The sequence below is a fragment of the Rhinoraja longicauda genome, chromosome 19 (assembly GCF_053455715.1).
Source record: "Rhinoraja longicauda isolate Sanriku21f chromosome 19, sRhiLon1.1, whole genome shotgun sequence".
NCBI classification, from domain to species: Eukaryota; Metazoa; Chordata; class Chondrichthyes; order Rajiformes; family Arhynchobatidae; genus Rhinoraja; species Rhinoraja longicauda.
The window spans coordinates 38,562,643-38,580,167 of record NC_135971.1 but is presented as its reverse complement, the minus strand read 5'-3'; the positions used below and the strand labels follow the sequence as shown (position 1 = coordinate 38,580,167).

The window sequence follows — 17,525 nt, the reverse complement described above, 5'->3', positions numbered from 1 at the left end:
TGCTGGACTAACTCAGCGAGTCAGGCAGCATCTCAGGAGAGAAGGAATGGGCGACGTTTCGGGTCGAGACCCTTCTTCAGACTGTCTTGTCGAATTTATTTCATTTCAGACCAGAAAATTGGTAATTATTTCACATAATTTGACTTAAAGTGTCGGTAGGACGGAATAACACGTATATTCTCATTCCACGTGAAATGGTCTGGTGTTGGAAGTGTGCCGAATGAAATGTGAGAAAGATGTTGACTGTCCGACTTTCATGCCGATGCGCCGCGTGAACAACAAATTCACTTCGGGTGATTAAAATTAATTATGTATTTTGAACTAGTGAATATACTTAGTGGACGCCTAACTATATTCTTCAATTCCTCTCTGAATTTACCCTGAGACACTGCGTAAATAAAAGTATTTGTGCAAGCACTTAAGCACCTCAGCATATATCCGGATTGTTCCGCAATAGTGAAAGGATCATTGTAATTTGCTTCTAAAAACTGAGTGTCGGTAAAGTGCACAAACAAGTAACAAATGAAAAGCACCATCCATAGGAATATAAAATTGCCTGAGATTGCCAGCAATAATATGATTGACTTCCTATGGTTCCTCGGAGAGCGCTCCTCACTCTATTAGCCCGTACGATGTGCCTGATGGTCAGAGAATTAAGGAGCATGATCAAAATGAAAGGTGCAAATGGGCATAAAATAGTTTCCAGCCATAAAAATGCGATCCACATTGGGTCGGTGTAGAAGCTTGATTTTACATAACATGACCATGGCAGACCATTAAGTATTTCCCGATGTTCATAAACAAAGAAGATCGGAATGTTTTCCAGAGCGCTCAATAAACACACAATTGCAATGGCTATTGCCGCGATCTTTTCGGTGCAGTATTTTGTTCGCAGGGACTGGCAACTAATAGCTATAAGTCGGTCAAAGGTGAAAGCCACAGTTAACCAGACCGAACAATCAATAGAAAAGAACAACAGCGCGAGATTAACGCTGCAAACAGGGGTATAATTGAGCAATGAATATGGCCAATAGGCATCTTTTATCTCATACAAAATTACTTCAAATATCAGAACCATTAGATCGGCAGCTGCCATGTACACCAAATAACGCGTGATGCATTTCGATAGACCGCATTTTCCGCGGCAGAGAATCACGATCGCCATCAAATTAGCTGCGAAAAGACAACAAGGATATAATTACACAGGTTCTTAAAAGTTCAGTCGACAGAGATTTCTCCTTTTTTGTGATTTACCTTTCAATATGCAGCATTACATGGTAAGAGTGGAGAACTTATAACGGTGTTTTTACACGGTGTTTTACATTGTCAATCATATTATTACGCTACAATCGTCAGTGTAGAAAGTCGGCAGCTTTAAGACAGCAACTATTTAGAACTGAAAAGTGACCGGTTGCACCTGTTATCTGTCACTTCACTTCTCTGTTATTTAGTTTCCTCCTTCTTAGATTGATTCTTCGATTCCAAAATGAGTGAAACTCAAAGATTCACAGATGTACAAAACAATTTGCAGAATAATGAGTCTTCACTGACCGACATTCAAGGCAGAAATGATGTAAGGGGAAAATAGTCTTCATCTGTAAACTGCACCATACCCTGTCCGACGTCTTGTCCTACTCTGTTGATCTCGGACTTAACTAAAGTACATTTTATTTCTCAAAACGTCTGATGCCTTGTAAAACGATCGACTGATTAGCTCTACAAATTACCTGCCTCACTTCCGACAGCTACTTTCAGACTTGCTTGCACGCTACTGCACAGCAGCGTTACAAAGTGGACGCAGTGAACAGCGTCGTTTTGGCAAGGGTAAGCAATCAGACCACTTCAAGTTTGAAATCAGAAACAATGAACCTAAATTACTATTAAAGCACAAAGTTATAACACAAGGATAGGCGTTCAACCAAGAAATCCAAGCCCAATGCCACAGTAGTATTTAAACAGCCTTACGCACTTATCATGTAGGGCAATAACTAACTCCATATTAACTAATAAGCTATCTACATGTTAACAAGCACACAACATCTAAGGTTATTGATGCTAGTATATAATTGGGGTTATCAAATGGGCACCTCCCTTCACTGGTGTTTCGTTGATTTCGGACCCCGACACCTCGGGAAGGCTGAACAGTTAGTTCTGGCGTGCTAGAACCACCCCACTCATAACCACCTATGCCACCAGTATGCACTACTCAACATCTAACTACGCGAATATCTTCAGTACTTGACAAAGGAAACTACAGAAGATTATTTCAACACTCAAGGAGTTGCTAAGCACTCGCATCCTTTCAAACACTTATCCTAACCCTCCGTTAAACAATCCTAGCGCCACCAATATCAACCCCACATATAAAGCCGGGATACACTTGTACAGAATACACTTACAAAGAAATACACTTACCGCGTGTTATACGTTTCCTTTCTGCCCCCAACTGCCAGTGTTTCTACTCCACCAAATCCAATTACTGCCTTGCTCTGCTGCCTGACATTTCCTTTACCGCCTGATACAAACTCGGTCCGTGAATTCCTGGCTCTCCAAATAGCGACGTGGTCGACCGCGCTATGAAACCCTTATAACCCGCCCATACCAGATATACCCTTGCTGTCCATCCTCGCTGCTTAACTTCTGACACCAAATCTACATATCTAAGCGTTTTCCTTTCATAAGCTTTATCCACTGAGTTCTCCCGAGGCACTGCCAGTTCTATAAAATACACGATCGACTAATTAATCGAATACAACATAAACATCTTACAGTCATAAAAAGCGAACTAAACTGATCAGAGAGGGAGATCTTTTGATTTTTCGATCTTGTGGTAGAAAAATACCGTACAATCCCAAGTACAAATGACTGAAACCCGTGACCACCAGGTTCACGAAATGCTTCTTACAAGCAAAAATCAAGCTCCTGGACGGACTGCACAACATTCACCACTACCTCGGCAAGAAAGATATTCTCTTGACTTTGGTTTTATTTACACTTTTGAATTCGACTTTGCACTATTGTGGTTACTTTGTGTGACTGGTTATTAATTTATTGTACTATTTATTATTGTAGGTTCATTTTTGTGTCATTTTGTTAATGGTCCTGTTTGATCGTGTTACGGGCATGATTTCCAGCTGCAATTAAGAATTTCACTGGGCCGCTCGTGGTGCATATCATATACAAACGCTCTTCACTCTTGACTAGTTGGTTTTCTGACCAGCTTCGAAAAATATCTAAGTTACCGTTCATTCGGCTATTGGATCTCCTGCTGATCGTTGGTCAAGTGCCCATAAGATTCACAATAAATAAAAATCAGAAATAAATTATGTGATAAATAGACAATGAATATTGCTGCATCCCAGACTTCCTGACAATGTATACTTCTGTAATTTTATATCCTTTACGTCCGCGAATTACATGAACATGTAGTGCAATTATTCCGACTGCTGAAATAAGTAAACAGGAAAATAACTTTTAAACGTGACTTTTTCACAGACTTACCGGGAACGCCAATTATTGCGAGAATGGGATAGTATATATTCTCTATCTGTATGATGACCGGCTGTCCCATAATCTGAATGAGTAAACTGCTCTTGACGGGGGTGTGAACATCGAACTCTCCAGCTTTGAAACTAGGGTCGTATTTAAACAGAAAAGAGGCACGGATCAGTGAGTGATGCGTAATGATTGGAATTAGTCACACCAAGTTGAACAAACACATTCAGCAGCATTTACTACACGATTATAACAAGAATAGCCAGGGCATAAACATCTTCAACAAGAGTTTTAACAAACCAACTTCCATTGATATTCGGCGATGTTAGACTTGCTTATCCCATTGCCATCATCTATCTGCAGTTAATATTGAACAACAACTCAAATGGACCGTTGGCATCAAATACTGCACCGAAATGAGCAGGACGACAAAGAAATACCCTGCGTGGATGTCACACATCCTGACTCTCCACATTCTCTACAAGATCTGCAAGACACCATGTTAAGATTCATATTAATTTATTTTTATTTACCAGGGTACAATGAAAATCTGATAATCTATGTATTTACGTTTATATGCTTACGTAAATTTAAAAGCAACTTGAAACCGGAAAAAGCGGGCACAGACGGCACATCGGATTCTGCCCTCAATGCTCGTCCAAACAGTTGGAGTGTATTCCACAAATTGATTGAGGAACTGGTACAGTGAAAATCATGCGTGCAGCAGCACCGCTGGTAAATAGACTCAGGCAAGCACACAAACTCATAATTCATACATATAGTGCCTATTACACATAGATTCTGCAAGTCAGTTGAAGGAAAAAATACTACAAAACGGAAAACATAGCAGAAAGAACAACTCCATGTTACACAAATGCTGGAGTGACAGCGGGTCACACAGCATCCCTGAAGAACAGGCAAATGTGACGTTTCTGGTCCCATCCATTCTTCAGACTATATCCGTGATAGTGAACGGTGGAGAACGATGTGCTCTGATTTCGAAGTAGGATTACGATTGTGCAGAAGATAGACAGACGATGCTGCAGTCACTCAGCGGGACAGGCAGCATCTCTGGAGAAAAGGAAAATGGGTGAGGTTTCGGGTCGAGGCCCTTCTTCAGACTCATGTCAGGGGTGAGGGAGATACACAGATAAGGGAGTGTAAGGTCTGAAAACAGGATAAAGGGAATGGAGATCAAGGAACATTTAGGTATAGGTCATTGTTAACTGGGAGAATGTGATAAGAAAGCAGAGATAACATGTGGTCGGAGGCAGTAAGACTGGTCGGAGAATTGAGGAGGGGAAGCGATGGAGTGAAAGGGAAAGCAAGGGTTAATTGAAGTAAGAGAAGTCAATGTTCATACCGCTGGGGTGTAAGCTGCCCAAGCGAAATATTAGGTGCGGTTCCTCCAATTTCCGCTGGGCCTCACTCTGACAATGAAGGATACCCAGGACATAGAAACATAGAAACATAGAAAATAGGTGCAGGAGTAGGCCATTCGGCCCTTCGAGTCTGCACCGCCATTCAATATGATCATGGCTGATCATCCAACTCAGTATCCCGTACCTGCCTTCTCGCCACACCCCCTGATCCCTTTAGCCACAAGGGCCACATCTAACTCCCTCTTAAATATAGCCAATGAACTGGCCTCAACTACCTTCTGTGGCAGAGAATTCCACAGATTCACCACTCTCTGTGTGAAAAAAAACCTTTCTCATCTCGGTCCTGAAAGACTTCTCCCTTATCCTTAAACTGTGACCCCTTGTTCTGGACTTCCCCAACATCGAGAACAATCTTCCTGCATCTAGACTGTCCAACCCCTTAAGAATTCTGGAGTGAAGGAGAAAGAAGATGGCAGCTGGAAGAATGGTGTCCCCACCCCATTCCCCCCTCCTCACCGACGCCACCCCTCTCCACCCCCCTGTCCTCTCCACCACCACCCCCTCCTCTCCGCCCCCCTCCTCCTCAACCCCTTAACAATTTTGTAAGTTTCTATAAGATCCCCCCTCAATCTTCTAAATTCCAGCGAGTACAAGCCGAGTCTATCCAGTCTTTCCCCATATGAAAGTCCTACCATCCCAGGAATCAATCTGGTGAACCTCTCTGCACTCCCTCTATGGCAAGAATGTCTTTCCTCAGATTAGGAGACCAAAACTGTACGCAATACTCCAGGTGTGGTCTCACCAATGCCCTGTACAACTGCAGCAGAACCTCCCTGCTCCTATACTCAAATCCCCTCGCTATGAATGCCAACATACCATTTACTTTCTTCACTGCCTGCTGCACCTGCATGCCTACTTTCAATGACTGGTGTACCGCGACACCCAGATCTCGTTGCATCTCCCCTTCTCCTAATCGGCCACCATTCAGATAATAGTCTGCTTTCCTGTTCTTGCCACCAAAGTGGATAACCTCACATTTATCCACATTATACTGCATCTGCCATGCATTTGCCCACTTACCTAACCTATCCAAGTCACGTTGCAGCCTCCTAGCATCCTCCTCACAGCTAACACTGCCACCCAGCTTCGTGTCATCCGCAAACTTGGAGATGTTGCATTCAATTCCCTCGTCCAAATCATTAATATATGTTGTAAATAGCTGGAGTCCCAGCACTGAGCCTTGCGGTACCCCACTAGTCACTGCCTGCCATTCTGAAAAGGACCCGTTTATTCCTACTCTTTGCTTCCTGTCTGCCAGCCAGTTCTCTATCCACATCAATACTGAACCCACAATACCGTGTGCTTTAAGTTTGCATACTAATCTCTTAGTTTGCATTCTAATCTCTTAGTAGGACAGAAAGGTCAATGTGTGGGAGGGGGAGTTAAAGTGTTTAGCAACTGGGAGCTCAGGTAGGTCTAGACGGACTGAGCGGGGGTGTTCAGTGAAACGATCGACGAGACTGCGCGTGGTCTCGCATATATATAATAGTCTACACCGGGAACAGCGGATACAGTAGATGAGGTTGGAGGAGGAGCAAGTGAACCTCTACTTCACCTGAAAAGACTGCCAGGATCTTTGCACGGAGTCGAAGTGGGGGGGGGGGGGGCGGGTTACAGGGACAGGTGTTGCATTTCCTGCGGTTGCGGGGGAAAGTACCTGCGGAGGGGGTGTTTTGGGTGGGAAGTGGCGAGTTGACCAGGAGATGTGGAGGGAACGGACTGTACGGAAAGCGGAAATTGGTGGACATGCAAAGATGTGGCTTGTGGTCGGATCCCGTTGGAGGTGGCGAAAATATCGGTGGATTGGGTGCTGTATGCGACAGCTGGTGGGGTGGAAGGTGAGGAATAGAGGGACTTTGTCCCTGTTACGGCTGGGGAGAGGGGGAGCAAGTGCGGAGCTGCGGGATATCGTGGAGGCCCGAGTAAGGGCCTCATCTATGATGGCGCTACTTGCAATTGTGCAGGCTGGTTCAAAAACCTGATACTTGTAGATTGCGGTGCCTCCTCATATTCAAATCCAAATGAAATGCAAACGTATTTGACTGCACTAAGAATACCCATTTATCCGTTCATTCAACAAAGCCGGAAGAAGAAAGCGCCCAGAGGAGTTTGGTGGTGGAGATAACGTAAAGATAAGCCCAGTTGCACATCTTTCGCCTCACTTTCCCCAAATATTCAATTTCATCTCACCCACTAATTTGCTCCGGATATCAAACGTCACGTTCGACTATTTTATGTAAATATTGGTTGAGTTTCAACCCACTCCTAGTTTATGAAAATAGACAATAGACAATAGACAATAGGCAATAGGTGCAGGAGGAGGCCATTCGGCCCCACGAGCCAGCACCACCATTCAATGTGATCATGGCTGATAATTCTCAATCAGTACCCCGTTCCTGCCTTCTCCCCATACCCCCTGACTCCGCTATCCTTAAGAGCTCTATCAAGCTCTCTCTTGAATGCATTCAGAGACTTGGCCTCCACTGCCTTCTGAGGCAGTGAATTCCACAGATTACAACTCTCTGACTGAAAAGGTTTTTCCTCATATCCGTTCTAAATGGCCTACCCCTTATTGTTAAACTGTGGCCCCTGGTTCTGGACTCCCGCAACATTGGGAACATGTTTCCTGCCTCTAACGTGTCCAACCCCTTAATAATCTTATATGTTTCGATAAGATCTCCTCTCATCCTTCTAAATTCCAGTGTATACAAGCCTGGCCGCTCCAATCTTTCAACATACGACAGTCCCGCCACTCCGGGAATTAACCTAATACGTCCTCAACAGCAAGAATATCCTTCCTCAAATTTGGAGACCAAAACTGCACACAGTACTCCAGGTGCGGTCTCACTAGGGCCCTGTACAACTGCGTTCAATTTTTGCCATATGCAACTGCATATGGCAAAACAGGCCATTAAATAATTGTAACGGAGGCATATTTATGCTATTTTATTTTATCCCGATGCTGTACTTAAGAAATGGGTTTTGCGTTAAATTAGAAATTATAATCATGAAGTACTGTGAATGTTCAACGGATTTTCAGTCATCACCGTGAAACATTAAGTCCATTACCCCTGTTTCTTTCGCCACAGATGCTGCCTGGGAAGCTGAGTGTTCCAGTACCCTTTGTTTGTATTTTAAATGTTCATCGTTCGCGGTTTATGTTTCAGAGGATTGTGTAAGATGACTGCTTGAATTAATTTAATTCTCTCGCAATGTGTCTAGAAGGCAGAGTGGCGCAGCTAGCAGACCGACTGCCTCACAGCTCCAGTGTAACGAGTTGCATGGTGACCTCCTCTGTGTGGAAGTGAGGAATATAATCTGGGGAAGATTATGTAAAAGGGGGATAATAGTGGCGGCAAGGTGGCGCAGCGGTAGAGTTGCAGAATTACAGCGGTTGGAGATCCGAGTTCGATCCCGACTACGGGTCCCTGCACGGAGTTTGTACGTTCTCCCCGTGACCGCGTGGGTTTTATCCGAGACCTTCGGGTTTCTCCCACACCTATACTACAAGTAGTATAATGTTAATATGCGGGGGTCGCTGGTCGGAGCAGACCCGGTGGGCTCAAGGGCCTGTTTCCGCGCTGTTTCCCGAAGCTAAATTACCAAGTTTAATGTCGCATTAATATGTGAGTGCAGGCGAGAACCTGCAGATGCTAAAATCTTGATCAATACACCAAGTGCAGGAACAACTCTGTTCCTACATGAATATAGGTAATCATGTAGTGGGGGTAGAGGTGGAGGTTATTCTGTATTGTCTTTCTGCTGACTGGATAGAACCAACAAAAGCTTTTCTCTGTACCTCGGTACACGTGACAACATACGAAATTGTAAACTGTAAGATCACGACGATTGAGGTCGGAACCTTCTTCATTCTTATGTAATCGGGAGGGAACAGTTGGAAAAGGGAGCTGGGGAGGGGGCAAAGACAGGTGTGTTAGTTGGATACGGGTGAATGGCAGATGGGTGCAGATGGTCTCAACGGCCCGAGTTGAAATGTCGTGAAAAGGGCGTCAGATAAGGAAAAACGAGGAGGAAGTGAATATACAGCAGTTTGGGTGGAATGAGAGTAGGGAAACGAGAAACGGGAAATATGAGGGAATGTATGAGCGGGCATGGACGACGTGCTTATTGCGGAAAGATAAGGGTTACGGGGCCGGTAGAAACCGGGGGAGCAGAAAACGGAAAGGTAAGCGACGTGGGAAAAGATGGAGGAGACATTTTGTCCGTTAAGGCTCCAGGTTGCCAGCCATTTAACGCTATTTCCCATGACCTTCGTCTCTTCCATTGATAGAGTGGGTACGCTCACAAACTAGAACAACACCTTATATTGGCCCTGGTAGCTTACCAACCAATGGTATACACATTGATTTATCCAGTTGAAAGTAATACTTTCGCTAATCTTTACTCTTTTCTTTGTAACATCCCTCCCCACCACCGCCACATCAATGCGCACCCACCTCTCCTACCAGCACAGCCACCTTGATCAAGTCACACCCACCCACCCATCCCCCCCTTCCACCCCGCCCCCCCCACGAACCCCCCCACCCCCCCCCCCCCCCGCTCCCCACTCGGCACACCGACCTTGTCGGAAAGTTACGGGGGAGGGATAGCGACGGGTTGTCCTCGGCCGTTTTCTCCTTCAGTGTCACCAGAAAATTAACCAAAACATCAACACACAAGCAAACTCTGTGCTTTTTCATAATGTCAACATACGTTACTAATTCTTAACGTCTCCACGGCGCAAAAATATAAAGTAGATATTGTGAAGTCTTTAAAAATACATTGTTCTGGAATTAGGTGGAAGAATGGTCCCGCACTTAAACATCGTCTGTCCATTTCCCTCCACGAATGCTGCCCGACTCGTGAGTTCTTCTCGCACTTGGTTTACTCAAGATCTATAATGTTCACTTTCGTGTGATTCGCCGCGTCTTCTTGGATAACACTAAAGGGAACGCAGAAGCGATTGACAAGAAATTACTGTTGAAAGCGGATGCAGTATAATATAGATACATGTGAGGTTATCCACTTTGGCGGCAAAAACAGGGAGGCAAATTATTATCTCAATGGTGTTAGGTTAGGTAAGGGGGAGGTGCAACGAGACCTGGGTGTCGTTGTACACCAGTCACTGAAAGTTGGCGTGCAGGTACAGCAGGCAGTGAAGAAAGCTAATGGAAATTTGGCCTTCATAACAAGAGGATTTCAGTATAGGAGTAAAGAGGTTCTTCTGCAGTTGTATAGGGCCCTGGTAAGGCCACATCTGGAGTATTATGTACAGTTTTGCTCTCCTCATTTGAGGAAGGACATCCTTGTAATTGAGGCAGTGCAGCGTAGGTTTACGAGGTTAATCCCTGGGATGGCGGGACAGTCATATGAGGAAAGATAGAAAAGACTAGGCTTGTATTCACTGGAGTTTAAAAGGATGAGAGGGGATCTTATAGAAACATATACAATTATGAATGGAATGGACAAGCTAGATGCAGGAAAATTTCCCCAATATTGGGCGAGTCCTGAACCAGGGGCCACATACTTAGAATAAAGGGGAGGCCATTTAAAACTGAGGCGAGAAAAAAACTTTTTCACCCAGAGAGTTGTGAATTTGTGGAATTCTTTGCCACAGAGGGCAGTGGAAGCCAATTCACTGGATGGATTTAAGAGAGAGTTAGATAGGAGCTAGTAGAATCAAAGGATACGGGGAGAAGGCAGGCATGGGATATTGATTGGGGACGATCAGCCATGATCACAATGAATGGCGGTGTTGGGTCGAAGGGCCAAATGGCCTCCTATTTTCTATGTTTCTATGTATTGCATTTGGAACAAAAGAGACTGATGAAGATATATAATTGAAGTCATTAAAATTGTGGAAACGTTTTGCAATAGTGAAAAAGAATTAATTATTTCTCAGCAAACAAGACAATGATTGGGTTAGGCCTAGAGAGCTTACAAGAAAGTTCAAACGTTTTAATTTTCAATCGACCAGTAAGGGATTATGGGTGGGCGCCCGGAGATGGCAGGCTGACGTGGATTGTTAAATCACGGCTAAAACGTGTGGTTCACGATCTTCGCATTTCGTCGGAATATTAAAGAGAAGTAGCAGAATAATGCTCCGTCGTGAAATTAATACGAATCAATTATACCTCCTTCCATGATGCATTTAATTTGAGATGGGTGAACCTTCAATTCAAATTGACGGCCACATAAATCAATGTTCTGTGTTAATCCGGTGGTCTGCCGAATATCTCGCGTGGTCCATCAATTTAGGTAACCTGGTCAAATCCCTCCCCACCTACGTCGAAGACATCTCACATGCTCTCCGTCTCCTCGATAACATCCGGTTTCCAGGCCCCCACTCCCTCATCTTCACCATGGATGTCTAGTCACTCTACACTTCCATCCCCCACAAGGATGGTCTTGAAGCCCTCCGTTTCTCCGTCGACTGTAAAACCAGCTAATCCCCATCTACTAACACTCTCCTCCGCCTAGCAGAGCTGGTTCTTACCCTTAACAACTTCTCCTTTGAATCCTCCCACTTCCTCCAAACCAGAGGCATAGGGCACTCGCATGGGCCCTAGCTATGCCTGCCTCTTTGTCTGGTACATCGAACAATCCCTGTTCCGGATGTACACTGGGCACATCCCCGAACTCTACCTCCACTACATCGACGACTGCATTGGTGCTACCTCTTGTACCCATGCATAACTCACTGACTTCATACATTTCACCACCAATTTCCATCCTGCTCCAAAATATACTTGGACTATCTCCGACATCTCCCTACCATTTCTGGACCTCACCATCTCCATCACAGGAGACAGACTAGTGACGGACATTTACTATAAACCCACTGACTCCCACAGCTATCTGGACTACACTTCTTCCCACCCTGACTCCTGCAAAAAGTCTATCCCCTACTCCCAATTCCTCCATCTACGCCGCATCTGCGCCCGGGATGAGGTGTTTCACACTAGGGCATCAGGGATGTCCTTATTCTTCAGGAAACGGGGCTTCCCCTCTTCCATTATAGATGAGGCTCTCACTAGGGTCTCTTCTACATCCCGCAGCTCCGCTCTTGCTCCCCCTCCCCCCACTCGCAACAAGGACAGAATCCCCCTCGTTCTCACCTTCCACCCCATCAGCCAGCGGATCCAACAAATCAACCTCCAACATTTCCGTAACCTCCAACAGGACCCCACTACTGAGCCCATCTTCCCATCTCCTCCCCTTTCTGCGTTCCGCAGAGACCGTTACCTCTGTAACTCCCTGGTCCAATCGTCCCTTCCCACCCAAACTACCCCTTCCCCGGGCACTTTCCCCTGCACCCACAGGAGATGCAACACCTGTCCATTTACCTCCCCCCTCAACTCAATCCAAGGACCCAAACAGTCTTTCCAGGTGAGACAGAGGTTCACGTGCACCTCCTCCAACCTCATCTATTGTATCCGCTGCTCTAGATGTCAATTTCTCTACATCGGCAAGACCAAACGCAGGCCCGGCGAACGTTTCGCTCAACACCTTCGCTCAGTCCGCCTTAACCAACCTGATCTCCCGGTGGCCGAGCACTTCAACTCCCCCTCCCACTCCCAGTCTGACCTTTCTGTCATGGGCCTCTTCCAGTGCCATAGTGAGGCTCACAGGAAATCGAGGAACAGCACCTCATATTTCGCTTGGGCAGCTTGCAGCCCAGTGGTATGAACATCGACTTCTCCAACTTTAGATAGTTACTCTGTCTCTCTCTTTCCCCCCCCCCACCTTTCCCGGTTCTCCCACTGTCTTCCTGTCTCCACCTATATCCTTTCTTTGTCCCGCCCCCCTGAGATCAGTCTGAAGAAGTGTCTCGACCCGAAACGTCACCCATTCCCTCGCCTAGATGCTGCCTGACCTGCTGATTTACTCCAGCATTTTGTAATACCTTCAAAAAAAGGCTCATCCCCTGGAAAAAACATAGCTGTGTATCTCCGAATCTAAATGAAACTAATTCAATCCTGGAGGTATAGGTTCATGCAGCGTGGAAACAGGCCCAACGGCCCAACTCGCCCGCTCCAACCAACATGCCCCATCCATACCAGTCCCACCCGTCTGCGTTTGGCCCATGTCCCTCTCAGCCTATCCTATCCACGCACCTCTATAAATATTTCTTAACGGTTGCTTTAGTACGTGATCAGTAAGCATATATTGTTTCCATCTATGTACAGGTATTAGGTCGAAAATAAGTACAAGTTTGATTTGTATCTTTGCAAGACTCAAAAATTTCACTTTAAGGAGGAAAGAAAATGCGAGATTAAAGGTTTAACGGTTACTATGGCTACATGAGATTGCGAAACAGGGATACTTTCCCTCTGAGGGATTGAATAAAAATAGCTGTTTCGGCGACGTGTTCAAACAGGAGTGCTGAAGGTATAATTTGCAACGTCTGCTTCAGCACATTAATGAAGCGGCTCTGACCCCGTGTATCAGTGCTCAAATGTACAACTTGTGTCCATTGCAAAGATCTCATCATATGTCATCACATCGAAACGTTCAGCAGTAAACGAAATGGAGCGATCTATAATCCCACAGATTGAGGAAATTTACTATCCAATTCTCGCACTCATTGGCATTCCAGGTAAGTTCGAAGTTGTTTTTCGTTGACTTCGTGATTCTACCAAAGAAAAAGCAAACGGAAAGAAAGAACTTACCAGCTCGAAACTGTCAAACTCGCGAGCTTTGCAATGCGAGTGAAACTATCAGAAAGATTGAAACCCTGCAATGATAGGTTTGAAGTGTAGGAAGGATCTGCAGATGTTTAAGCCGAAGACAGACACCAAAACCGGAGTAATCCGCGGGTTAGATGCTGCCTAACACGCTATGTTACTCCAATTTATGTCTATGATAGCTTTGAAGCTTCATTGTAAAATGCGTTTCGAGTATGCACGAAGAAGAAATGTGATTCCCTCTATGAGAATGTTTTATAAAATGTCGCGATTCTTTTCTCATCAAATTGCTCCACTACTGGAAAGATGAGATGCAGGCAAAACGGATATGAACATATTGGCGATCGGTATTTATTAGGGGAAATTAGTTTCGTGCAGAAAATTAGAAATAAGATCCTGCATCTTCGGGGTGATTCCCAGAAATCCCTGCCATTGATGTTCCACTGTCATCCCTGTTAGGGTCCCTGCCATTGATGTTCCACCGTCATCCCTGCTAGGGTCCCTGTCCTGTGAACGCTGGTCAGCTCTTTTCCCCGTGCCTCTGTAGTTCCCCTTTGCTCAGCTGCAATAGCGACACATCCGGTTTCACCTCATCCCTCTCAAATTGCAGATTAAAACATCGCGTTGTGGTCGTTTTGGTTTATTTACCATGAGTTCCCTTATCAAATCCGGTTCATAAGACTAAATCCAGAATTGCCTTTTCTCTGGTAGGGTCCACTCCAAGCTGCTCTAAGAATCCATCTCGGAGGCACTCTACAGATTTCCTTTCTTGGGGTCCAGTACCAACCTGATTCACCCAGCCTACCTGCATATTGAAATTTCCCATAACCGCCGTAGCATTGCCTTTTTGTTTATTTCTATATTCATTCCATGCAGGACACGGGATCTTTTCGGCAAATAGTTAATTTCTCGATTTATTGCGTTTGCTAAAGAGACCATTGCGCGATCTCGAGTGCTTGGTGATTCTTCTGGGCATTTTTCATGTCGGAGACACAGAACATGGAACAGTCCAGCACATGAACTGACAATGTCGGTGCTGAACATGATGCGAAGATAAATTAACCTAATGCTTGCACATCATCCATCCCCTGCATACCCACGTGTCTATCTAAAACCCTCTTCAATGTCATTATTCGTTGACCTATCATCGCCACACGTGGCAGCGCGTTCAAGGCACCAACCACCCTCCCTGCAAAACGTTTCCCCTTTCACTTAAAGTTATGCCCTTTCGCCTTTACCTTCACCCTGAGGGGAAAAAAAGATTTCAACTGTCTACCATACGTTTACATCTAAAAATATTATGTACTGTATATCAGAACTCCGCTCTACCTCTGGCTTTGGAGAGAATACAATCCAAGTCCGTTCAACCACAGCGAATGCCCTGTAATCCAGTCCTCATGCTGGTAAATATCGAGGCAGATAGTGGAGCATTGAAACAAACGAGAACCCTCGAATTAACGCTGATGAAAATGCAAAGTGTCAATGTGAAGCGTGATTTTTATATCCCGTCTAACATCATAAATCCAATGTAATGTCTCTCCATGTTTTGTTATTACTTTAAATGATTCAAGAGGAAAAAATCGTCAACTGTAGAAAATATGTCACTTGTTCAAATTCCACCAAATGCACTCTCCAGGAGCCAGTGTTAAGATTAACAGTTAACTTGTGCGATGTTTTGTTAGCCGGAAAACGCTGATTCGCTTCATGGCGATCATTTACCTTTTAGAATAAATAAAATGATTGCGTTAAACTAACTCGTGGTTCCTAATTTCCGTTTTCATCCAAATTAAGTTCACCCTCTTAACTAAACCAAAGGGATAATCAACCGCGTGGCAACAGGGATAGTTTGGAGACATAAGAGTCTGCAGATTCTGAAATCTTGAGTAAAACAATGCGGGTCCAGCGACAACTGTCTGTCTGCCTGCCTGCCTGCCTACCTGCCCGCCTGCCCGTCCGTCCGTCCGTCTGTCTGTCTGTCGGCACGGTGGGGCAGCGGTAGTTTGGAGTTTGTACGTTCTCCCCGTGACCTGCATGGGTTTTCTCCGAGATCTTCGGTTTCCTCCCACTTTCCAAAGACGTACAGGTATGTTGGTTAATTGACTGAGTAAATGTAAAAATTGTCCCTAGCGTGTGATAGTGTTAATCCGCGCTGTATGTCTGTCTGTCTGTCTGTGCATGTGTGCGTGTGTGTGCATGTGTGTGTGTGTGTGTGTGTGTGTGTGTGTGTGTTTTGGCATGTGTGTGTGTGTGTGTGTGTGCGTGTATGTGCGTGTAGGAAAGAACTGCATATGTTGTTTTAAACCGAAGATAGACACAAAAAGCTTGAGTCACTCCGCTGGTGACGTTTCGTGTCGAGACCGTTCTTCGGACGGTATATGGGTGGACATGTATGTACACACACACACTGATCGTTTATTTCTCTCTGTGATTATATTGATAACAGTGTAATATGTTTACATATTCTATTGTGCTGCTGCAAGTAACAATTTCATTGTTCTCACTGGGACATATGACAATAAAGCACTCTTGACTCTTGACTCTTGACTCTTGATTCTGTCGGCAACATTACCGATTAGGCCTAAGGCTGAAGGAGGGTCCTGATCCGTAACGTCGCAAATCCATTCCTTCCACAGATGCCGCCTGATCCACTGAGTTACTCCAACGCGTTGTGTTATATTTATGAATGATTTGCAATTAATCGCCAAGTAACGTTTTGTCCAAAGCGGTTATTCTCTGTGACTGCGCATTTTTCTATTCTTCTAGGTAATCTTATGGCGATTGTGATTCTATCTCGTGGGAACTGTGGACTTTCCAAATGCATCACACGTTACATGGTTGCCATGGCTGTTGCAGACCTACTGGTGATAATATTTGATGTCGTATTATATGAGATTAATGATATGTATTTTCCGCTTTCCTTCTTGCATTATACTCCGGTTTGCAGCCTTAAAATTGCCCTGGTGTTTGCAGCCATTGATTGCTCGGTCTGGCTAACTGTTGCCTTCACAATTGATCGATACATCGCCATTTGTTGTCATAAGTTGCGAGTAAAATATTGCACCGAAAGAACTGCCGTTATAGTTATAGTGGCAGTGTCTGGATTAAGCTTTGTAGAAAACATCCCAATTTATTTTGAGAACGAACACCTGGAGATCATTGACAAGGTGCCATGGTTCTGCAAAGTGAAGTCAAGCCTCTCCAGTTTACCAATATGGGTTGCATACTTCTTCTTCGACATCACCTTAACACCGTTGGTACCTTTCCTTTTGATTGTGCTGCTTAATGCCTTGACCACCAGACATATTTTACAAGCTAGTCGGATAAGGAAGGGGCTCCGGGGGGAGGGGAGAAGCGAGGATTGTCCTGATACGGAGATTGTAAACCGCAGAAAATCGATCATTTTACTGCTCTCCATCTCAAGCAGTTTTATACTGCTATGGATGGTAACATTTGTTCATTACATATGCACACAATTTGCCGGCGTTGAGTTCATGGACACAGATTACAACGATCCTTTCGCCATTATGGAGCACACTGGGTACATGCTGCAGTGCCTGAGTTCGTGCACAAACACATTTATTTATGCAGTGGCTCAGGCAAAGTTCAGAGAATCACTGACGAATATTGTGAAATATCCTTTTACTTTATTGAATAAATTAGTTCTAACCTCGGACCAGAGATCACGTAGCCTTTTGTCATAATCTATTATGTAAAACCATTTACCTTTTGTCGCATAATAAAAATTGTTTGAACAGAGCATTGTCGGCATGCCGTTTGTGTTTCGAACATGAGCAACTCCACGAAAACATTTCTGAAACACTTATCAAATAATCTGAAGAAGCCAAGGAACATAACACAACCAATCTTCATCAGTTCGTAAACTGATAAATTGTAGGAGCAG

At 44.7% G+C, this 17,525-nt stretch overlaps 1 protein-coding gene and 1 pseudogene across 1 annotated transcript; one reads left to right on the top strand and one right to left on the bottom strand.

Annotated features, from left to right (window-relative positions):
- Nucleotides 1-284: 284 nt before the first annotated feature.
- LOC144602981 (uncharacterized) lies at nucleotides 285-6,998 on the bottom strand (annotated as a pseudogene).
- A 6,468-nt stretch (nucleotides 6,999-13,466) lies between these two features.
- Nucleotides 13,467-17,325, top strand: LOC144602979 (putative G-protein coupled receptor 139). The gene is made up of 2 exons (XM_078416104.1): nucleotides 13,467-13,536; nucleotides 16,388-17,325. Exons 1-2 carry the CDS (start codon nucleotides 13,467-13,469, stop codon nucleotides 17,323-17,325), a joined length of 1,008 nt encoding a protein of 335 aa, XP_078272230.1.
- Nucleotides 17,326-17,525: the final 200 nt, after the last annotated feature.

What these genes read in the sequence shown, in the direction of transcription:
- LOC144602979 (XM_078416104.1), top strand. Translation starts at nt 13,467, where the DNA reads ATGGAGCGATCTATAATCCCACAGATTGAGGAAATTTACTATCCAATT. An exon ending in CGCACTCATTGGCATTCCAG is followed by an intron (nt 13,537 to 16,387) that starts GTAAGTTCGAAG and finishes CTATTCTTCTAG; the next exon opens with GTAATCTTATGGCGATTGTG.